We start from the raw sequence: 22,356 nt of genomic DNA, 5'->3' as shown, positions 1-22,356 counted from the left end.
TGTCATGTGGTCCCATCACGCACAGGCTCACCACTCGTCACCATGCGGTGCGGCAGAGCAGCAGGTAGGAGGAGGGAGGAAGGTGCTCTGGAGGGCAGGCTCTCAGTCTCCAGCGAGAAGCACAGGATCGGCTCAAGGAACCAAATAGCAGACACGTTAGTCACAGGTTTTCAGGGAGCCAAACTCTGGGGAAATGCAGCCAGGCCCGAGTTTGGTGGTGCCTAGACAACCGAAAACAAACAAACAGTGTGGTCTTCCACTTGGTGCACAAAAGACCCCTCCCCAGGAATGCGGTGCCTGAGGACTTGAGTCGGGGCCAAGAGTGGGAGTGGGGGCCCCCCGAAGGGCTGCTGTCCTTGGACTTGGGCTGTGGATGGATGCTGAGAGCCAGAAGCCCAAGCCCCAGGGGGAGGTATAAATGCTAGACGTGTGCAAAACTGCCCCTGGGATAGGATTTGTGATTTATATCAGCTGTAAGTCACCTGCGCTGCAGTTCTTATGCTGGGTTCACTGTGCATCCGACACCCGTGCCTGAGTCACCGTGAGCAGGGCCAGCGCGGCCACCCACACACATTGTCCCTGTGCCGGCCAGCACCCTGCAGAGTGGAGCTTGATCCTGTCACAAGATTGGCCTCTGGGGTGCAAACTGTGCCCGGTGCCCCGCCTGGCACTCAGAGAGCATGTGCTGCTCTGCAGCTGGGAGCAGACGGAGACACAGCACGCAGGTCCTCTGAGGACGCCATGAGGGGCACCGAGCTGGCGATGGCTACGGAAAGCGGGCGGAAGAGCTGCTGCTCACCGCACAAGCCTTCCTGTAAAGGGGCCTTTCGGGCCGTGAGCCTTGTGGAGGTGGCGAGGAGGGAAGGTCCAGACCTGAGGGAGCCCAGGCCCAAGTGGCGTCTCCGAGACGCCAGGCTGAGTTAAAGTGCACACAGCACGGCACTTTCACGGCATGTCCTCGCTGGGTGACCATGCATCTGGCGGCCCAGCTTCGTTCCTGCCAGGACTAGCCGGCTGGTGATTTTTATCCCTCAGCGTCTCTGTCAGCCTCTATTTTTAACCAGGACCTTTTATGGTGCCCCCAATTCTGTGGAAACTTATTTACATTTCTTTTTTTTCCTGAAAACTTGTGACCTGCAAGATTGGCGCGTCTTACGTTTCCTTTTCTGCTTGCTGTGTAGTTGGTATGTTTGACAGGGAGCCTGTGGGATGAAGGACAGCCCCGGGTCAGGGACACAGGGACAGGCACTGCGGCCTGGCCAGCACGCGGACCATCCCACTGCCCAGGTGACTGAGCTGAAAGCCATTTGGTGTGTTTGTGTGCGTGTGTACGTGTACACGTCTGTGCATGTGTTCGCATGTTTCTCTGCATATGTGTTTGCATGTTTGTACATGTGTATTTGTGTGCACGGAGACATGTATATGTGTGTGCACGTGTACATGCACATGTGTGCTCGGGTCTGTTGCACATGTGTGTGCGAATATCCACATGGGTCTTGCACATGTGTATGCATGTGTGTGTGCATGTGTGCGTGCATGTGCGTGCATGTGTGTGTGCATGTGTGCGTGCATGTGCGTGCATGTGTGTGTGCATGTGCGTGCACGTGTGCGTGCACGTGTGTGTGCATGTGCGTGCATGTGTGCCACCTGGTTGCCCCTTTCCCTTGAACTGCTAGCGGCTGCGGCCGGCCTGACTCGCTTCCTGTGCCCGAGTCTCCTTTCCTTCCAGGTTTGAAGGCTGTGTCTTGCTCCCCCCATCCCCTTGCTGGCTCCTGAGGCTGTACCTGCGTTTCAGACGATTCCCTTCACTTTTCTGAGCATGTGGAGACCCTTCCAATCTCGAGACATGTCTCCGTGTCTGTGAAATGATCCGCAAGTGTTTCTGAGGGTTCCCCTGCCGTCGGCAGCCTCCAGGGTGACCCCAGGGGTCCCTGTCCCTTGTGACCCTCACGCCCCACCCCTTGGTGTGGGCAGGCCTCATGCACTCGCCCTTTCCTGTCTGGCATTAGGCTGCCAGACTGTGCTCTGTCCTCGGTGACTCTTCTGCTGGCTGGTCCTTGCCTCCCTCCTCCTGGGGAGCAAGTTGGAGGCCGCCCACCTGTGGGGAGGGGCGGGAGCCAGACGGGAGCTGGGACTGGGGGGCTGCTAGTGCCTGCTGCTGCCTGGGCCTCGGATTTGGGCCTCGAGGAGGCGGCAGGCGGAAGCATGAGAAGATCTGGAAAATGTTGTCCACACCTGGAGAGAGACGGGCCTTGTCAACAGGTGGCAGGAAGCTTAGTGGCACCATGTGGCCGCCGTGTGGGAATAGAACCTAAAGTGCCGAAAACTGGGTGCCCCGGGAGGACTCCCAGCAGGGCTGGAAGCGCCTGCTGTGCTAACCCTGCAGTGGGTCGTCTCCTCCCCTCAGGGTCACGGGAGGGGGTGCAGCACGATGGGGCGGGGAGCCGGCTGCGCTCGGCTCAGGTGCCTGACGTTGTGTCGCGTCCTGAAAGCCTGTGGCTGATTGTGTGTCTGAGTGGCCTCAGCCGGGACCCCAGCTCTCGAGGACCCCGGAGTCCCGAGCCGTCCCCACTCTTCTTCCCTCCCACCCCATTCCTTCTCTGTCCAGGTCACAGTGTTGGCCCTTGTGTGTCCCCTTGTCCCTGCCCCCCACCTCCCGAGTGGGTCTAGTGAGGGCGCAACTGGAGGAAGAGCAGGAAGGAGACAACCTGTGTGTTCCTTTTACAAAAGTATGTTTGACAGTGACAATCTTCTTGTCCCAATCAGTGCGGGACCTAGTTGTGTATCTGTAGATATTTAGCAAGCAAGTCAGACTTGAGTGTACCGGTTACTGCACTTCAGACACCAGCGTGCTCCCCGTGAATGCAATACAGGGGCTGACTTGGGGGGGGAGTGACAGCGTGTGGGGAGGTAGCACCTGGATAGTCTGGGGCTCACTCCGAGGATTTGAGAATTCGGGAGGTTGGAGAGAGCGTCCTGGACTCCGCCCCCTCCCCAGCCTTGCTTGGGGCCTGAGGACACGGGAGTGTCCTTCCAGCTCCTTTTTCTCACAGCTCCCTCCTTTCCCCGAATCTTGAGGGGTGTGGGTTCCGGAAGCTGCTTTCCCGGAGGCTGTCACGTCCTGTCCTTAGACTGTCCCTCCCAGGAGGCTGTGACAGGAGACCAGCAGACCCTTCACCACCTTCTTTCCCAGAAGAGGATGAAGAAAGGCTTTTGACCTCATCCCTGACCCACCTCCCGACCTCGGGACCGCGGGAACTGTGGTTCACTAGGGGGCAGTTAGTTTCAGAAAGCCTGACTCGACCCGTGGCCTGTCACTGGCCTGAGTGTGACAGAGTGTGACAGTCCCAGGGTTCTGCCCCCAGCTGCTGGTGCTGCGGTCACCTTGTCCGACCTCTCCAGACCAGGAAGGGATTCCGCAGGGAGCGGTCCACACGTGCCTGCCTCCCAGGCCGGGAAAGAGGCAGTTGGGGGTTGGTCTTCCCACCTCCTCTTCCTCCACCTGGGCTTCGTCCCCAGGGCTGTCAGCCGGGGTCCCCGGCCACGTCTGTCCCAGATCTGAGTGCTGCGTTCGCAGTGGGAGCCGGTGGGCTGGAAACGCTGTGTCTTCTCTCAGTTACAGGCTTTTCTGGACCTGTCCGTGTGACCTCCATGTCCCAGGCGTTCTCTCCTGGTTTCCCAGTTTGCACAGGTTTGCCCTTTCCAGGGAGGTCTTTTCACCTGCGTCTTTCAAGCATTCCATTGCATTTTCCGTTTCCCATGTACTAAGAGGTGATTTGTTTGTTTTTACCCTAGTGAAGTTATTTTGAAAAAAACACACAAAGCACCTCGTGCTGTTTCTTGGACGTGGAGGTTCCCGTGTGACCGAGGGCGGGAGCCTGTGTCCCCCGGCCCCACACCCGCCCTCGCCTGTCCTCCAGGCACTTGTCCCTTCCCGTGGTTTTGGGCTCGGCCTGTGCGTGGGGACAGGCTTTTCCTGGTGGGCCTGGTGTCTGCTCATATTGACGATGACACTTATGTGCTTTGTGTTCTGAGAGCAGTGGTTCTGACTGGAGGGGACTGGCAGCCCTTCCCCCGACGGAACCCCAATCAGGATCTTCCCGGCCTCCCTGGGGAAGACCCTTCCAGACCAGGCCTCCATCCTGGAGCGTGTGAGCCTGAAGGCAGTCTGTCAGGAGCCCGAGTGGGAAGAGGCAGTTTTCCAACACTGATTACGTGAGCCTGCACTGCTTCCCATGGGCAGTACCGGGCCTGCCCGAGACAGGCCCAGGCGGCCATCGATCGGGCCACGCTCTGCTGTAGCCTCTCAGAGGAATACCTATCACTCCTCTGCTCCCCTGGGTCAGACACGGGTGGCTTTCGTTCCTGCTTCCAAAGGTTTCCGTGCCACTTGCTTTCTCAGCCTTCTCTCGGTTCCGTATGTCGTTTCCGTCGTGTATCTTCCCTCTGTTTCCCCTCGTGCCTCTGCTGTCAGCTCTTGTGTTCACCTGCTTGTCCCCACTTCTGCTCTGTTTGTCCTCATAGATTTATGGCTTTGAACACTCTGCTCCTGGGCTCGGGAGGTGCTTCTGCAGAGCAGAGGGACGAAAGCTTTCTCCTAACACGGTCTTTAACCAGAGAACGCTGGGTGCTTCTTTCTTTGTTTCTTTCTTCCCTCCTTTTCCCCTCCTTTCCTTCCCGGTCCCTCCCCGCCCTCCCCTCTTTCTTGCTTCCTTCTCTAGTGGGTGTGTATTTCTCGTACTGTGAACAAAAATGATAAACTGAAATATAGCACAGGCCCATCAGTAGCTCTTGTCAGGGCTCCAACAGCAGCGCACACACACCAAGTTTACATGTTAACACACGCTGTGCCCCAGGAAGCGTCTCCGAGGCCACGGGCCCTCAGCTGCGTGTGAGAGAGTTGTCATGACTCCACGGGAAGCACGTTTCCTTTCGCAGCGATAGACAAACTCATGGCATCCTTCCTGCTGACGCCGTTCCCCATACACCAACATTCGACTAGTGAGACATACACTAGAAACGTAAGAAATAAAAATAAAAGAGTTACAAACTAACCTGACACAAGTTAAAATGACAAAAAAGTTGTGAAAACAAGTAAAGGGCTGAAAATTGCCTGTGATGGTCCCAATCCCCAACACAAAACAATGAACAAATAAAAACCAGAACATTCTCTTTTGACTAAATAATTTCACCCACACTTTCATGGTGACTGTCATTCCAAATTGCCCCCGTCAGAAGCTCCGAGACTTACGAAGTGCCCCTTAACCAAACCTAAGTGGGTTTTTACTGAACTGCAATCACAGTTGTGTTGTCTGTTGCAGGAGTTGTCCTGGCGCCTTGGCTGCAGCCGCCTCTGTAGGAAGCAGGCGCATCCGCAGTCAGGATTCCCTTCTCTCCTAGTCAATCGGCATGTCTCGATGGAACTCATTTTTGACTTTTTAAATCAGTGCCCCTTACCTGGCTATCTGTACGTCCTGTGTGACGGCTGGATGACACCTCGCCACGTCAATGTGCCACACGTGAGGTGACCGTTAACCCTGGCCTTACTGTGCGGAAAAGCATATGATGTCGCTGAAGCATCTAGAAGGAGGAATGACTGCTTAGGACATGGAGCAGAGAGGTTCAAGGGCTTGAAGAAGCGAGGGACACACCAAGCACAGGGACGCCAGGAAGCAGGGCAGGTGCTGGTCATGCCCCGCCTGCCCGGGTGCCAGGCCCAGCGCGCACGTGCACTTCTGTCCCGGAGATGGCACCCAGCTGCACACAGCTGCCCCTGCCCGTCTGCCGCTGTGTGCCTGGAACACATTTGGGCACCTTCCTGGAATGCAGTGCTCCCCTTTGCAAGCCCGAGGAGACGCATCTGAGTGCCACCAAGAAATCCATGCTTCTCTGCTCCCCATGCTTTAGTTACTTTACAGGTATTAAAGGAAACACCTGGTTTCTTTAGGCAAGCATCCAGACGGAGAACTGTGAATTAAATGTCCTACATCAGGAAAGCAGGTCTCTACTTTGCGGCACACTTTCCTAGGAACAGAGGATTGAGGCAAAACTCAGAGCCAGACCAGCAGACCGTGGCCTCCCCAGGAAGTCAGAGAGGGCTCCTGGTGGTGCAGACAGAGCAAAGCCAGGTAGATGATGTGGCCAAAATTCTGTGGCAAAAATGGGCTGTTCCTGCAGGTGGGAGAGGTGGTGTAAGGTGGTGTAAGGTCAAGGGGCCAGTATTGCCTGCACTGTGTCCATGGCCATGGAGTGGGTGCTAAGTCACCCAAGGAAGCATTTTCAGACGAGAACAGGCAGACGAGGGTTCTGGACGAGGGTTCTGACCGCCATCGGGCTGGGTGCTGGGCCGGTGGGGGAGGGGTGCTGAGGGTGACTGGAAGCCTTGTCTGTTGGGGCATCTGCTCACTCTGCATTCTGTTGGGACAGCTCGGGTCTGGGGTACACATGTCTCTGTATTCCTGGAAAGCTGTATTTCTGTTGTCACTTTAAACTTTTTTCCTCCTAAAGGCAGGTCTCATATGAAAAAGAGGAAGGGACTCCTAGATTGTGGTTAAGAAGTATGGAGAACCCAAAGCCATTCAGTTCGGCCAACTTAGGAAGACTTGGCTGCTGCACGTTTCCTTAGCTCTGGGTCTCGCCATGCACGCGTCTCCTGTCGCCACTGGTCTTGGTAATGATGGGCTTGTGAAACTACTGTTATTTTTAGCTCAGCAACTGATGTATTCTGTAAGCTTCGTGTACTAGTAAACATAGCTTCATGAATGGAAAGGCAAAAATAGCTTCTGGATGTTATGTCACAGGTTTCAGCAAACCTGTGCTGAGCCTCCTGGCTGTACAGCAGGTTGTGACCAGATGTGAGATGGGTTCATGAGACCCAGGGTCCGTTGGCAAGAGATGCTCCTCTCAGAACCATGCAGGTCTCCTGTCCATCGTAGAGGGAATGTTCCTGCCATGGAAGCAGCAGTTTTGTATCTGGCTTTGGGAAACAGAACTTTCTGTAGAAACACTGAAACTTAACTTGGAAGACACTGCTGTGGGTTTGAAGCATTACCAGTAAGTAAAAAACCAGTGTATTTATGTATTTTTTTCCTTGTTTGGTGGTGAATCTCCTGCAAGATGCAAAACTGCGAGTCAGTGATGGTGTCTATGCTGGAGCTCTCCCAGCTGCTGACCATTGTGGAGGAAGGTCCTGGATCCTGGGGGAAACTGAGGCAGCGTCCCACTCCCACCACTCCTTAGCGTCCTGCACTGTTGTCCCCTGTAACACAGAGATTCAGTCAGGGAAAGTGTGTAAAACAGCACATTTTACACACATTTCAGTTATTAAACATTTCCATCAGGGGCCAGAAAGGTGTTGGCATGAAACTTGCACGGCATCTTGAGGAGGAAGCAGACACTTGTCCACAAGGACAAATTTCAAACAATTCAAATGACTTGTTACTTACGCATGAAAACAGAGCGGGGCCGTCTGACGCAGGCTGAGGATTCAAATGCACACGCCCACCCAGTCCACTCCGACCCCCACGCGCGCCCACCTCGTCCTGCTGTCCTGAGGCGGCCAGCGCTCCAGTGCTGTCTGACTGTCAGACCCCTGTCTGTCTTCAACCTTCCGTGGCAGGCAGGTTTCCGGACTTGGGGCTTGTGCTAAAGCCCAGGACGGCTGTGAGGGTCACACATCCTTCAACCATGGACCAGACAGAAGAATGAAAGGGAAGACACAGTGGCAGAGCTGAAGAAGGGGCCAGAAGCCCCCAGAACTACCAGAAAGAGACAATTCTCTTGTCCAGAGGTAAAGTCCAGAGCAGTTCCTTGAGTGGAGAGGGGCCTGACCAGACGAGAGGACAGTTACCTAGAATTGACCTAAGGAAAACCGAGGGAACTGCCAAGATTCTTCTTGCCAGGGTTAGGCAGAAAGCAGGAGAAGATAGTAATGCCGGAAGTGACTAGTGACAGCGGCCCAGGGTGGACGCGGCAGTCAGGGCGCCTTCCGTCCCACTCGGCTGACACTCAGGACGATGACCGTGAGTTTTGTGTCACAGACACTGAATCAGCAGAGGCATGTGGTTAACGGTCTTACACTTAGCACCCTGAGCTAGGAAAGTGAGCTGACGAAAAGATTTCTAGCCAAACATGAATTAGCCAGACATAATAACTAAATGATATCACACCCACACAAGAATAAAATCCTTTTGCAGTTTTAGCACAGTGGAATAAATGAAAAAGTAAGCCAGTCAGCTGGATGAAGCCTTTTTGTAACGGCCGGAGGCAGGAAAGTCATTTGGAAACACGAGGGTGGCTACAGCACAGGCTGATTCGTCTGTATTGTAACTGTCATCAGTCCCAGAAACTCAAATTCTGGATCCATAAGCCATGATTTAGAATGGGCTCTTATCACTTACTAAGTGAAAATCCTACACATTTCGAGGGAACTTCTTCTGTGGGCTTGTCTGTCCTAGAGGAACTTTTTGGAAAATATTAACTGATTATTCCCTGTCTTATTGTTGAACTAAGTGAATTTACTTGTATATCCTTTCTAACGAGGCACTCACGGGGCATTCAAGGCAGCAATAAGTTTCTCGGAAGGTTTGACAGTCAAGAAAGTTTGACAGCTTAAGAATAACAGACAGACATGATAACATCTGGGTGTTTTTAATAAGTATTGATGTTCTTCATGAAAATGGAAACTGATTATGTCTCCAAAGTCCACTTTTAGTATCTATAGAACCTAGGACTGGGCCTGTGTCGTCCAGGGGTCTTTGAAGGACCCACCGGCCTCATGTCGGTGTCCTGGGCAAACACTGTAGTGCTCTCTGAGGAGTCTGCAGTGGGTCCTGCAGTTGATGCGAAAGCCGGTTGAGATTCTTGAATAAAAGGCCTGGAGGGCCCCTGAGTCTTCTTCTGGCCCCTGTTCTTTCTCCAGACCTTTGCAGGAAATGCAGGGGAAGGGCGGGCACTGCACCTTTGGGCTTCTGGGCTCTGGTCCCAGTTCTGCTGCTCAGGAGACCTGGCAAAGCGTGCACGTTGCTGCTTTCCCTCCTCACCTGTCCGATGGGAGCGATCATTCTTCTCCTTCTCTGTCCCTGAAGCTGATGGAACATGCTTTCACTCTTCCAAGTTCCAGAGAGATGTGCAGAGTCAGACAAATCCTTCAGCTGGCGGCTTGCACTCCCCTCCCCAAAGTAGAGAGTAAAAACAGAATTGTTAGTAGCAAATGCTCTTTAAAGGATTTATGTCAGTGTGGGATGCAAATTTTCCTCTTTGGATGATCTTAGAATGGGCTGTATGCAGTATTTACTTTTGTATTTTTACCTTAATTTTTATTAACGTTCCCTAATAGCATTCCTTATTTCCTTAATCATTCGCAGCTGCTTTGCTCACCTGTTTCTCAGGAACCTAGAGCAGTCCCCAGAGTTTTATTATAATTTCCTCCTGAGCCCTCAAGCCAGAAGGAATGTGTTTAAAGTACTTAATAGATTCTCTGGGCCCTGGAATTTGAAGGCGAATTCTTAGAGCAGTCTGCTTTCAGGATGATGCATTTCTACCCCATCTTCCCCGGACCCAAGTCCATGACTTTCCTGATGGAAATGGGAAGCCTGCTCCCTCTGCAGCTGGGACCCAGTGGTGGGGATAGCACTGCCTTGGCTCAGCAGCCTTCCCAGAATTTGCTGCTACAGCCCCCACCCCCACTCAGAGCTAAACTCCGGATTAAACACCAGATTAAAAACCAGATTTGGATTTTCTGTTTTGTCCTTTTTTTCCAGTGCCCCTGACAAGTCAATCGATCCATTGTTCTTGAAAATCTTCACTCTTGGTTTTCCGTGTGAGCCAGAATTAGGGCTTTTTCCTGTGAAGTTGTAAGCCAAGGCTAAACTATTTCAGCAATGTTGTCTGCAATGGATACTATCCAGAGTCTGGGTGTGCAAAATTCTCCTGGTTTCCAACCAGTCTCCACCGAGGAGTGCAGCCCCCACAACTTTGTGCGCGCTGCGTAAACACCCCAACAGCTCTGCCAGAGCCGCTCAAAAGCAGGCACATTCCTGCCACACTTGCAGGGGCTACCCCTGCATGCGTGTCAGAGCCCGGATCTGTGGGTTTAAAACACATGCCCAAGTGGATTAACCCGCGCAAAGATGCCCAAACAACCCTCCGTGCATTTTCTGGTGGATGATGTGTTGCGTGTTGTCCTGTTGGGGGCCAACTAATCAATCAGCAAGTTGGAGAGGCCACGTTCCATTAGAGTCAGGAGGGGGTGCTGGGGACTGACCTCGGTGACACGTTAACGCTGGTGGGTGGCCCTGTCTGGTGCCTTGGGACAGAAGGGTGCAGAGCATCTGCGGTTTTGCCAAGCTCTCCCAGGGCGCGCCAGTGTTTGTGCGCACGCGTGTGTGCACGAGTGTTCTCGTGTGTGCATACGCGTGTGTACGCGCGCGTGTGCGCCGTCGCCGGGAAGGAGCCACGCACAAGCACCAGCAAGTCACAGCAGGGCCTGGCGGCCCCCGTGGAGCCTTCGCTCCAGCAGACCCACGCCCGGGGCGGCCCTTGGGCCCAAGCAGGCATCCGAGCCGAGCGGGCGCGGCGGCGGGCGCGGGAGGTGGGGCTCGGGAGGAGCGGGGAGGGAGGGAGGAGGGCGGAGGGAGGCGGCTCCGGGACGCTCTGCAGTTACGACTTGACAGCAGCCAGCGAGCCGCGAGGGACGCGGAGGAGCGCTCCGCGCAGGGAGGGCAGCTGGTCGAGTCCGGCCGCCCGGGGTCGTGGGGTGAGGACCGCGGGTAGCCCCTCCGCCCGGCTCCCGCCGCTGCTCCGTGTTGCCGCGCGCCCCGCCGGCACCATGCTGCTGCCCCAGCTCTGCTGGCTGCCGCTGCTTGCGGGGCTGCTCCCACCGGCGCCCGCGCAGAAGTTCTCGGCTCTCACGGTGAGTCCGATCCGGTCCCTGCGCCAGGTGCGGAGAGAGAGCAGGTGATCCGCGAGGAGCTCGCGCCTCCTCCCTGGCGAGGCCCGGGCAGGTGGGACCCGGGCGGGTACGTGCTGTGCCAGCCAGGCCGGACGGCCTCGCTGCGGCGGGCGCCTGGGGTCCTACCGCCGCGGGTGGGCGGGAGTTGGGCTGCCCTGCCCTCCTCGCGGGTGGGCAGCCCCCGCGCGGAGACAAGGTCTGGGAACGCCTGCACCTCTCTGCGGACCGTCCGAGGCGGACCCACCAGGGACTTGGTACCCACTGACCGCTGACCCGCCGGCTCTCCACGCGTGCGCTCGCTGGGCGAAGGGGCTGCAAGTTGTGGGACCGGCTCAGGGCCCACAAGTTTCGCCTGACTTCCCCCGAGACCCTCCCTAAGCAGAGTTAGGGAAAGCAGATGACATTACAAATAAGGATCATTTGTCACTCCTGTAAGCGGGCAGCAATGGGAGGGCGGAGGCGCCTCCTGGTCCTGTGGCCGCTTTGCCCTCCGGGTCCTCTCCCGGACCCGTGCTGCGCGCAGGCCGGCGCGCGCCCCAGCGCGTGGGTCACTGCGGTTGACCGCTGTGTGTTTTTCTAGCTGCGACTTCTAGAGGACGGCCTTGGCCGGCGAGGCGCACGGTGCCAAGCGCGCAGCTATGTCCAGGGGCCGCGCCAAGCCACCGGCCGCTGGCCCAGGCCGCGTCTGCAGCCCCCAGCTCGGGCAGACCTCGTGGGCTTGCAGTGTTTGCAAACCCATAATTAATGCAATCTGTAGAAACGAAAACATTCCACTTAAATGTGTTTTTGAACAAGTGCTTGAGAAAACACGAAGGTAGAGCGAACACCTCTGGTGGAGAGACGCTTTTAAGTGGCCAGGGACTTGTCCTGAAGGCGTTTATTGTATCGAAAATAGACGGGTGAAATGAGCTGTGGTCCGGTTCTGCTTTTCAGCAAATTTGAAGCACTCCTTTGAGTCTTTTCTTTCTTCCTTTTTTTTTTTTTAAAGCAGTAAGAGGGGGAAGGAGTTGGTGAGTTCATGGTTCATACTTAAAATTCTTCTGGAGCCGTCCTGGGGTCCCTGCCTTGTGTCTGCAATGACTTGTAGATTAGAAACTGCTAACTTTCGCAGGCGCAGCTTTCCCTGCAGAACTGTTATCTCCCCAGAGGGGCCCATCCGACATTTACGGTGTGTGTTCATATGTGTACCCATCTCTACATACACACACAGGTGTGCACACACACACACACAGAGGCACACGTGTGCACACACTCAGAGGCGCACGTGCGCACACACTCAGGCGCACGTGCGCGCACGCACACAGACACACTCAGAGACACACGTGCGTGCACACACACACACACTCAGGCACGCACGCACACAGCACACACACACATGCACACACTTGCCCCTACAGTGCAATAAAGGCGATCTAGGGACAGACCAATTCTCAGAATGAGACCCTCATGTTTCCTTCCACAGCTGCCACAGATTTTCTGGAAGTGCAAAAAGCAGACTGTCATCTGCTCGCTGTCCTTGGGGGAGCCTCAGCCGGGTGGTCCCTCTGAGGAAAAGCAGAATCCGTGTGGTTAGTTATTGGAACAATTTAAATCTCTGTAGATTCTTTTCTTCTCTCCCCTCCCCTCTTCTAATTTAACCATTTGCTTTAAACCTCTGGTCCTGTGCCTTCCCGAGCTGACTCTCAGGGTCTCCGGGGCTGCCAGCCACACATGGGACTTCTGTGGGGAAGGGACTGGAAGTGTGACACTCCTGGTATGTCTTGCACTGCACTGCTCCAGAAAACTTTTGGCCTGAAAACCACATTTGCAAATAAAATGCTGTGTTACTTTTGCATCCAGGAGAAAAGTTTAAAGCCATAAAATATTTTGGCAGACTGCTTCCCACCCCGCCCCCACTCTAGGACATCAGGAGTCTTTCTGAAGGGCCTTGAGGAAACGTGAGTGGTGCTGGGTCTTTCCGTGCTACTCATGCCTCTTCAGATCACTTTGGAGTATTTGGGAACCCTGGTGTTGACAGGAATGGCTTTCTCTCTGCAGGATTCACATGTGCTCTTGAATAAACCAGAGAGGCAGCGTGAGTGGGTAAGAGGCTGGAGTGATGGCTGGGTGTCTTCTATAGCGAGTGGGCAGAAAGTAACCATATCTGTTTAGCACATGTGAGGATTAAAGCTAAGTCTCAATATGCCCGGTGCACGTCAGTTCTCCGATCAGCATCATCTCTGAGGCACCTACGGACCGGTTTGTGTGAGACGGTCCTAAATCCCGGGAGTGTCAACCTGCCTGCTGCTGTGTCATCAGGTGCATGTGGTATTGGCTCTCTGGTCTTGCCACCTGTCACGATGCTGAGAGCCACCGCTTCGCTCCTGGTGTGTGGATGAGCCTGGCCGAGCTAAGTGGTGTAGAGTGGACACGCCGATGAGAAAGATGTGATTCTCTGCCTCCTTTGTTCCCTGCAGTTCTTCTCACCAAGAAACAGGCAGTGTTACTGTCTCTTTGGGGCTTAGATGTTTGTCATACCTGTCCTTGGGGCACAGCGTTGCCAGAAGGTGTCACTGGATTTGATCTCCCCATTACTTTGTGTTTGAAACAAAAAAATCTACTTTGCTTGACAATCATTTTTTTCCAACTTTCACCACAATCATTCTTCAGAAATGGCACCATCGGACCCTTTGTGTTTTCTCCTGTGACTCTCTGACGGCTTTGCACAACCTGGCCACGGATCAGACCTCAGTGTTAGCAGGGGGTGTTGCTAAGTGTGAAGCGTGTGTAACCCACTCCAGTTTGGACCCACGGTACTTCTTCCTGGAGGAAGTGGGTGCATTCTAAGGCCAGCCCATCCACATTCTTCGTGAGAATGGTTGACTTCTTAATTTTGATTTCTGAGAATGGCTGAGCCTGGGGAATAATTTCAGTATACATCACTGGGGCAGGCAGATCACGACTTTTCCACTCTGTCAGAGATGCCGTCATATGGATTTTGACCGACAGTCAATAAACCTACACCTGAGTGCTTTCTTTAGGGGCCCTGAGGAACGGGGTGAGCCAGACCCCTTTCCCAGAAGTCTTTGAGATGGAGCCACTGCCTCCTTTTGGAGCTGACTAAATGGCTCTGTGCTCATCCTTAAACACAGAGTGAAGCCACCTCCCTTCTCGTGCCTTTTCTCCTGGCCAGGGACGGTGCCGTCCTGGGCTCACGCCTATGTCGCCCCAGTGAGCCCTGGCTGTGCTGTGCGTACTCGGCACTTCATGTCGCTTCACAACAACCTTTAACCCTCATAACAGCTTAACCAGAAACGTTTCTTGTGTCCACGTTTAAGAGGAGAGGAAACGGGAGATTCCCAAAACCCTGTAAGAGCCCTGTACACAAAGCTGATCGAGATGCTTCCAAACTCAACCTGAACTCTTTTCTTCCTTTGGGGTGAAGTGGGCTGGGGGGGTCCCAGCACAGGTTTTTGTGTCACTTTTAGGGACTTTATAGTCTGTACCACCTTTGCCCAGACTGCTTGACTGTCAGCGCTTTCCCACGAGGGTCTGACCGGGGGGGTGGGGGGGTGGGAGGGGGTCCTAGGACTTGCTGGTCTGGGGACCGTGGAACCACAGCATAGAAATGGCTGTTTTCCACCCTGTATGTATTCATTTGCTTTGAAAGAGAGGGGAGGAGATGGGAAAACAGTGTTTGCTCAGATACAGTTTAGAACGTTCCCCTGTTGGCATGTCCACGAGAAGAGCTCATGGTGATTCTGCCGAAACACACACATCAACGGGCTCTTCCCTTTCTGGGGCGACTGTGTGCGAGTGTGTTCCGTCCTGTGTGGCTGCTGTTCTCACTCAGTGTCGGGTGTCTGAGGAGCAATTATGGGTTCTCCTCTCCCACTGTTGGACGTCCTGGAAGGCAGCCGTTCACTCATCAGCACGAGATGGGCCCTGAGGGGGTGACGGGGAGGACACCAAACACAGTCAAGATTTTCCAACCCAGAAACCCATTTACGTGGCAACTAAAACCCAAACATCTGGGGGACTCACAATTCATTTTGATTTGAAGTCAAGACCATGAGTAAAACTCTGAGCCACTTTAGGCGCTAACAGGCTTGTGCAGAAAATGGGCACGGATGTGTCATAGGTTGCATGGTTCAGAAGATGATGGATTTCTAAGTAATTCTATATCAAAATCAGCCTTCACAATAAGCCAGGGTTTTAGAATGGGGCTGCTATTAAGATTGCCAGTGTTACCCTTTAGGCAAGGAAAACCGTTATATCTTTTTGAATTAAAAAATACCCTATTCCACACATTCAAGGCTGACTAAGAATGATGAATTTCCAGTAGGATCTTGGAATTAGAGGGAAAACACTAAGAAAAAAAAACCACCTGAGTTAATTTATAGAAAACTAGAATTGTCACTTTTGTTTCCCCAATTGATGCAGTGGGAAATGGGACAAGATTTCACTATTAATGTTTGTTCGTCTTTAGAATTTGAATAACAATCTGTTGAATATTTTACTGAAGCCCACAAGAGGAAAGATTTCAGAAAATGAATTTCTAATTTCATAGGGGCTAAGAAGAAATTATTTTAAAAGTGAAAAAGAAAAAAAACACAAAAAAAACAGACGTTATTATGTGGTTTTGTAGTTCCAGGCTGAAAATCAAAGAACAAAGGTTTGCAATAAAGCACTAATGAATAGAACCAAGAAAAATGTCAACTCACATTTATATTGTCAGGATTAAAAAGAAGAAAGTATAAATGGAAACTTGTATACTGTAATATCTGGCCCAATTTAATTAGAATTTTCAACATGGAGGCAGTCTCCGAATGACTACTGAAACCAATTATATTCAGTGTTTTATTATGTGACATAATGTGGCACGTAACCGATGAAGCTGGCATTTAAAGGAAGGTGAAATGTCAGTAGAGTAAGTGAACGCTCTTCCTTGGATATATATCTTCCTTCCTTTCCTTTGTCTTTTCCCTGGTCATCTGTTTTCTTTCTCGTTTATACTCTGCCCACTCCCATTACAGTCATTCCCTCACCAGCACACTGACCGTGGATGCTGCCCTTTCCAGGTTAGGAATGGCTGAAATTCCGGAAGGGGTTTTTGTAGTTTCTGTTCCCCATAGCCTTTCCTCTCAAAGCGTCCGTCGGTCCCCCTCTGCCGAGCCCTGTCCTGGTGGCCTCTTGCTGTGGTGGGTGGGCCACTGCTGTCACTGTATCTCCAGCATCGTGTGACTGACCCCTCCACAAGCAAGCCCCGTGCCTATGGCAGATTATTCTATTTAGGGGTAAGCCAACTCTTAACATTTGAGGTTGCTGGCAGTCGTCAGTGATAAAGCAGTTACCATAGCGTGGAGGGTGTTAGGTAAACAGTGGTCTGTGGTCTGTGTGATCACCGCTCAAACACTTGAGTGAGTGGCCACAGTCTGTGAGGCCCACCCCATTCTGGACGTCCTCAATGTGGCTGGGTTTCTTAAAGGACAAGTTCATCAGTTTCTTGGCCCCAAGTGCCACAGTACATAGGTTGACCTTGTCCAAATTGGGTGTTTTTGTTTATCTTCTGCTCTGTCCGGTCATGAAGTGTCCCCCCCACCGCCATGAGATGAGCGCGGTTGGAGACAGCGGATATCCTTGCTGGGACTTCCCGTCACTTTGCCGGCCCTGGGCAGGTCCAGCCCAGCCCAGCCCCCAGCAGAGCGAAACAGAAGGTGGGCGTTTCCCAGACCAGGCCAAGACGTGATTTCCTGGGAAGAAGCTTCGTGCCCAGAAAATGGCGTGGAGGCCCTTTGTGATGCATGAAACATCACACCTGCAGACTCCTGTGGATTCTCTCCCATGAAGACCACGTGGAGATGAACTTGGGGACCCTCTTGGTGACTGGGAGTGCCCCCCACCCCATCTTTCAGGAGCAGCAGGCGAGGAGGCACCTGCCGCCGTGGGGCCAGGACGAGACTCGTGCTGGCTCTTCTTGTGTGGCCGAGGCCCCACGAGCTGTCCCATAAGCAGTGACCGCTTCCGACGAGGGAGCTACATGTTGATGTTGACGGAGAAAGGATTTTCTGGCCGTCTGGGCAGTAATGGAAGGTGCATTACTAGTGCGTAGGCTGATGATCTTAATTTTTCAGGGTACATTTCAGTTCTAGGATGGCAAGATGTGTGATTCCTTTAACCAAGGCTCTGCGTTGGGCAGACACACTCCCCAGCTCTTCCAGCCCCATTAGAACTCCGATTGGGTTTGGTGGTGTTGCTCTAATGACAGCTCAAAATCTAGCCCCAGCGTTCAGTCTCTTCCCCCTAATTACCCTTCCCCCCCCCTCTTTGCTCACATGTAATCACGTTTTTGCCCATCTTCAGAAGTGAACATGGACTTGCATTTTCTTCACTGGAGCTTGTTCCGGTTTTCTGAGACTAACATTAACTGAGGCACAGATTAATCTCTATGTATGTGAATTGCATTCACACACCCGCGCTTTTCTTATGCTACCATAATTGTGTTAGAAAATTGAGGGAAAATATACAGATCAGAAGAAATGTCACAGAACCACTCTGTGACTTTCCTCAGTTTCTGAAGTCACGCTTGTACCCTTCCGTATACTGGAAATCAAATTGAAATGAAAAAGGCTTCATAAGACACAGCTGCCCCATTGATAAGAACGAATCACTTTAAAATATGAAATAGAAATTACAAAATAAGAAATACATTCCATATATTCTCATATTAATAATTTTAAAAACAATTCTAGAGATTTGAATGAAGGTATTAGAGCAGAATTTAGTGCATTGTCTCTTTTCATTTGTATATTCATTCATTCCACATAGGCCTTGGGTCTGTGCAATGAAGAATTAAAAACAAACAAACAGTATGCTTAGGAGTAATTTTAAAATAATGATCTTTGAAAAAAGAAGGTCGTGTCCTGCCATATTGTGGTGGCAAGGTCAAGACTGTCAAATGATGGCGTTTGGAAGTTTGTAGCCGGTTTGGGGGCTTCGGGGTCCAGACAGGGTGTGTTCCGGGTAAGGACAGCGCTGGCCGCTGCCTTCTGCGAAGTGCCAGCAACTCTAACGCAGTGTGTGCTGTCTCTCGCTGTCCCGTCACACTGTCATCTCACAGGTGAGTGTTTTAATAGACCTGTTTCACGAGGGACCGTTACGTGCTTTGCGGTGGAACGGATGGGTCAAAAGCAGACACAGGGGGTACCTGTTGAGTCCTGGCCGGGACCCCACTCTCAGCACAAGTCCCCCTGTTTCCTCCCCGTCACCCCACAGGCACGAGCCTCAGTCAACATGCTGTCGCTGCTGCTTTCACTAGATGTGCTTGTCTGTAAGCAGGGGGAGGGGGAAGGGAGAGGAGGAGAGCGAGGGGACGACCCTGCCTCCTGCCCACGCCAAGAGAAGTCTGGGCCGGGGGCTCGCATCTTTGGAAAATGGGGAGATGCAGTTCTGAGCATTAAAAGACAGATGCTTGGACCATCCTCGTGCCTGGCTCTAGGGCCGTTCACTGGGGAAGAAGACGTGTCACAGGAGGGTCTTCTCGGTCCCTACGGAAGATGCTGCCGAGTACTTCTCTGCAGGGACTGGTTTCAATGCAGACAGAGATTCACGTAACTGAAAACTTCAGCTATTGATGAGTCAGTAAGAATTGACACTGTGTGTTTCCATGGACCACTTATTTAGGTATTTAAAGAAGACTACTAGGTTGTCTGAAGACAGGCCCCTCCTTTGTCCCCCTCCCCTTTATTCTCAGGCCCGGGTTCTTTTCCAGTGTTTGGAGGACTCTGGGGGTGGGGGTGAGTGAGTTATCAGCACCTAAGCCCCATGTCTGAAGGAACCGTTGCAGGCCCTCCGGCTCCCCCTCCCCGCTCTGAACCTGCTCCGCTTGGGTGCTGCTTGGTCAACGCCCTTGGACGAATGTGTCCCCCAGGCCCAGACACAGGAGCTCAGAAGCAGTGGTCCCACATGTGGAGTTGACTCTGCACGACGGCACCAGTGTGCTCGGCTGACGTTCCTCAGTAGCTTTCCAACTGGAGGCCCCGCCAAGCCAGTCTCTGCAGGCAGTTGTCTGAAGTCTGTGAACCCACAGTGGGACTGTGTGTATTATTGCTGTTAGGACTGGATCTGTGTCCTGAGGCCATGACCCCAGGCTGGAACAGTCCCTTCCGGTTTGTGCACATTGTCTGAGCCTGCTCCGCGTTCCTGGGCCTGCGTGGCCCAAATACACCTGAGGGACAGGCCAGGCCTCACTCCGAGGAGAGGACGCTCAGGGTGAGAGGACTGCCCGGTGAAAACTCCCCAGGAGACCTGCTTACGTCTGCCCCCCTCCTTGCACGCTCCCCAGAGTTAATGACTCAAAAATCATCCATAAAATGCTATATTGACTCCCAAGTACACGTTACTGTGAATCATACTCCAGAAAGTTTATGCTAAGGCAGTAATTGACACCTGGTGAGTGAGGCCCGTTCTCAGCGCCATGAGCACAGGCCGTCTCCTGGACACACACGTCCTCCCAAGTGACAAGGTGGCTGCATCTGGGGCGGGATAAAGACGTCTGTGTAAAAACTAAACTGTCTTTGCACTCGGTGCTCTGCTCCCCAAGCAGAATGCACCGGCTTTGTGTGTCTTATTTGTCCTCTGGTATCCTTGCCAGGCAGCTGTCTGTGCTTCATGGGCGTATGTGCTTTGGGTTTCTGGAAGCCCCTCGGGGTGAGGAAAGTGAGTAACAGCTCTGACCTGAACATACACGTCCTTCCGTTCTCGCTGGGCTGGCTCCCCACGTGTGCTGGTGCCCATCAGGTCTTCACTCTTAAAAGATTGATCTCATGCAGGGAGTTGCCAAAGACAGATCTTCCTTTTCATTCAGAGATATAATCCAGGTGGAGTCCTGGGTCCCTTTTTCACACTCTTGGCATCGCTCCTGCCTGTGGTGCTGCCTGAGCACAGGTGGGGCCCTAGGCAGGTACCCAGTGGAAGCTGTGGGTCCTAACTTTCCACGTTCCACCCGTCGACCACAGGGGGGAGCCCGAGAGCAGCCTGGCCCAGGGCTGGGAACCGGGTCGGTGGGCAGGGAGGCGGGGCTTGGGGTTAGGACCACCAGCAAAGCTTTGGCTGCCTTGGTGACAGAGAGCGCCCCAGGTCTGCCACTTCTCATGAGTTCAGGCACCACATTCCACTTTCCAGTTTTAAAGATCTGACTCATGATGCAGAGATGCTAAATTAGGGAGTTAAAAATAACGAGGACTTTTGTTTTCTTGATGTTCTAGCAATTAATTTGGAAGTCTGGGCCGTGCATGTTAAATTCAGTGCTATTGCTCAGCTGTGGGACAGGAGTGCTGTGTCACTGAAGTGGAGCTTTGGTTTTGCGTACTGAGGTCTGCAGAGCTCGGTGGGGCTGTCCGGCCAGGACACCCTCTGCTTCCAGCTGCCAGGTCTCGCTTGGCGAAGCGATTCCACGGCAGCAGTGGCTGACCTATCCTAGCTGCCAAAGTGACATTCCGTTTCAGTGTTCCCCAGGACGGAGGTGCACAAACATGTCCGTTTCACGGTGGGGTTTCCCCCCAAGAACAACTGACTGTCGCAGATCGCAGTGTGCTTTCTGATCCAGGCTTTGCCCCAGGAAGTCTTCAGACATGTGTCACGGAAGGAGGGCTCTGGGAGGGCGACATGCCAGCTCCCGGCTGCCTCAGCCACATTCTGACTGGCCTCTGGCTGGCGTTAGCCTCATAACCATCCACTTTTCTTTGCATCCCAAAATCTGAAGGACAGTTTTGAGAATCATTAGTGGCCCCCATTCAAATTTACATCACCTTTCCTTTACCCTCCTTCACTTCTGCCATCTTTTTCCGTGTTCTTATTCAGGTGACAAAGAAAAATGCATTTCTGGCAATAGCTGCAGGTTGTCCCCCAGGTTCTGATTTGTAAAGGTGATTGGGGGTCGGGGAACCATGCCTGTGGTCCTGAGTTTTCCATCAGGCAGCCATGACTTCAGAGCCAGGAGTGTGTCCAGGCTCAGCCAAGCCTGTCTCGTTGTCCCTGCCGTTACCTGCAGACTTGGGCAGCCAGCAGGTTGATGCTGGGGTAGGGGCTTCTGCTGGGCCTCCTGGGGTCCTGGGCTGTGACACAGGCAGTGAGAGGCCCTGCGCCGCCAATGCCCCGCGGCTGGGCCCTGGACGCTCGGGTCCTGGGAAATCAGGCCAGCTGCTTTGAGTCCCGTGTCTCTTCAGTGGCAGGCGCATGTCCACGTGTCTACGTGTGTGTACTGAGGTGTGTACTGAGGAGCAGGGACAGCAGGGCATGTGTGCAGAGCATGTGGGTTACGCACGGCGCCCCCAGGCCCTGCGGTCCCTTCTTGGGGTGTGTTGTCACGTCAGTCCTTCCACCCAGATCCCTACCTTGCTCTTCTTACTGTATCCCCAAATTTAACAAAAAATGACAAAGCATTTCATTGACAAAGGTAGAAAATTAGAGACAAATATTTATCTGTCTTTGTCTCTCTCTGCCTCTGTGTCTCTGTCTCTGTGTCTCTGTCTCTGCATCTCTCTATCTCTGCCCCTCCCCCTCTCGCCGTCTGGCCTCCTGCCCTGTGTCCAGTGTGCTTGTGGTCACTCCCAGCCCTCCTGTGCCTGTGACCCGGCTGGCCACAGTCCGTCCTGCAGCACCTGGGACCCCTCCCGCAGGCCCCCGGCCGTAGCAGCCCCGTTCCCACACCGGGGAGGCAGGTCGCCTGTTGGCAGGGCAGACGAGAGGCCCAGGGGGTCTGGGGCTCCCTCAGCTGAAACATCTGAGGAGAGCACGTGAACTAAGCCAGAACTTGACTGAGAGCCAAACTCTAACCAGCCTTTTAAAAGAAATCCCCAATTTTGTTTGTTTCCACCTTTCTACTCCAAACGCTTTCTGGCTTTCCCAGTTTTGCTGGGAACTATTTGTGTACAGAGTGGTCCTGTGTGGGTCTGTAGCAGCGAGTTCCCAGCTCTCAGGTGATGGCCCTCGCCTCCCGGAATGCCCCGCGGGACAGCATGGCCCAGGGGGTGGGGGGAAGTCCAGCTGCAGTTCTGCAGGTGGGGACACTGGCCCAGCGGTGCCCCAGGGCGGGACGCAGGTCACTGCTGCCTCCTCCGCCAGTTTGCTTTCGGGGTTTTCTTCATGCCCATCCTGTGGAAAAAGGGGCTTCGATGGAGAAAAGGTAAAAAACACCAGTGAAGCAGGTAAATAAAATCATCACACAGCATTCACAGTGTGTCTGGCTGTGTTTGAAGGGACGAAGGGACTTCTCGTGAGGGCCGTGCAGTGTCCCCTGGGTATTGGGTGGGGACCCGAAGCGTCCTGGGCAGGGAGCCACCTGGAGGAGTGAGGAGGCTCCCGAGGGCGGGGCGGGTTCGGTGTGGGGGGCATGAAGAGCCACTGGCAGAGGTGGGCCAGGCAGC

The 22,356-nt window shown here is 53.4% G+C and overlaps 1 protein-coding gene and 1 long non-coding RNA gene across 4 annotated transcripts in view; both read left to right on the top strand.

The window, feature by feature from the left end:
- Positions 1–2,179: 2,179 nt before the first annotated feature.
- On the top strand, positions 2,180–10,214 carry LOC109434928 (uncharacterized). Its single transcript, XR_002135898.3, has 3 exons — positions 2,180–6,128; positions 6,508–6,670; positions 7,117–10,214. It is a non-coding gene; the product is annotated as an uncharacterized LOC109434928 (long non-coding RNA).
- A 410-nt stretch (positions 10,215–10,624) lies between these two features.
- The window catches only part of SMOC2 (SPARC related modular calcium binding 2), a 164,039-nt gene continuing 152,307 nt past the window's right edge, over positions 10,625–22,356 (top strand). The window contains exon 1 of one of the 3 annotated variants that reach the window (XM_074333859.2): positions 10,625–10,912. In XM_074333859.2, coding sequence (XP_074189960.1) covers positions 10,829–10,912 — 84 coding nt within the window. In that variant the 5' untranslated portion in view covers positions 10,625–10,828. The remainder of the gene's footprint in view (positions 10,913–22,356) is intronic. The other 2 variants (XM_074333858.2, XM_088794949.1) reach the window with 2 other exon arrangements.

The sequence above is a fragment of the Rhinolophus sinicus genome, chromosome 2, assembly GCF_057876585.1.
Source record: "Rhinolophus sinicus isolate RSI-liver-muscle chromosome 2, RSI-T2T, whole genome shotgun sequence".
Classification (NCBI taxonomy): Eukaryota; Metazoa; Chordata; class Mammalia; order Chiroptera; family Rhinolophidae; genus Rhinolophus; species Rhinolophus sinicus.
The sequence above is the reverse complement of the archived record's forward strand: the minus strand, read 5'-3'. Positions and strand labels throughout refer to the sequence as shown.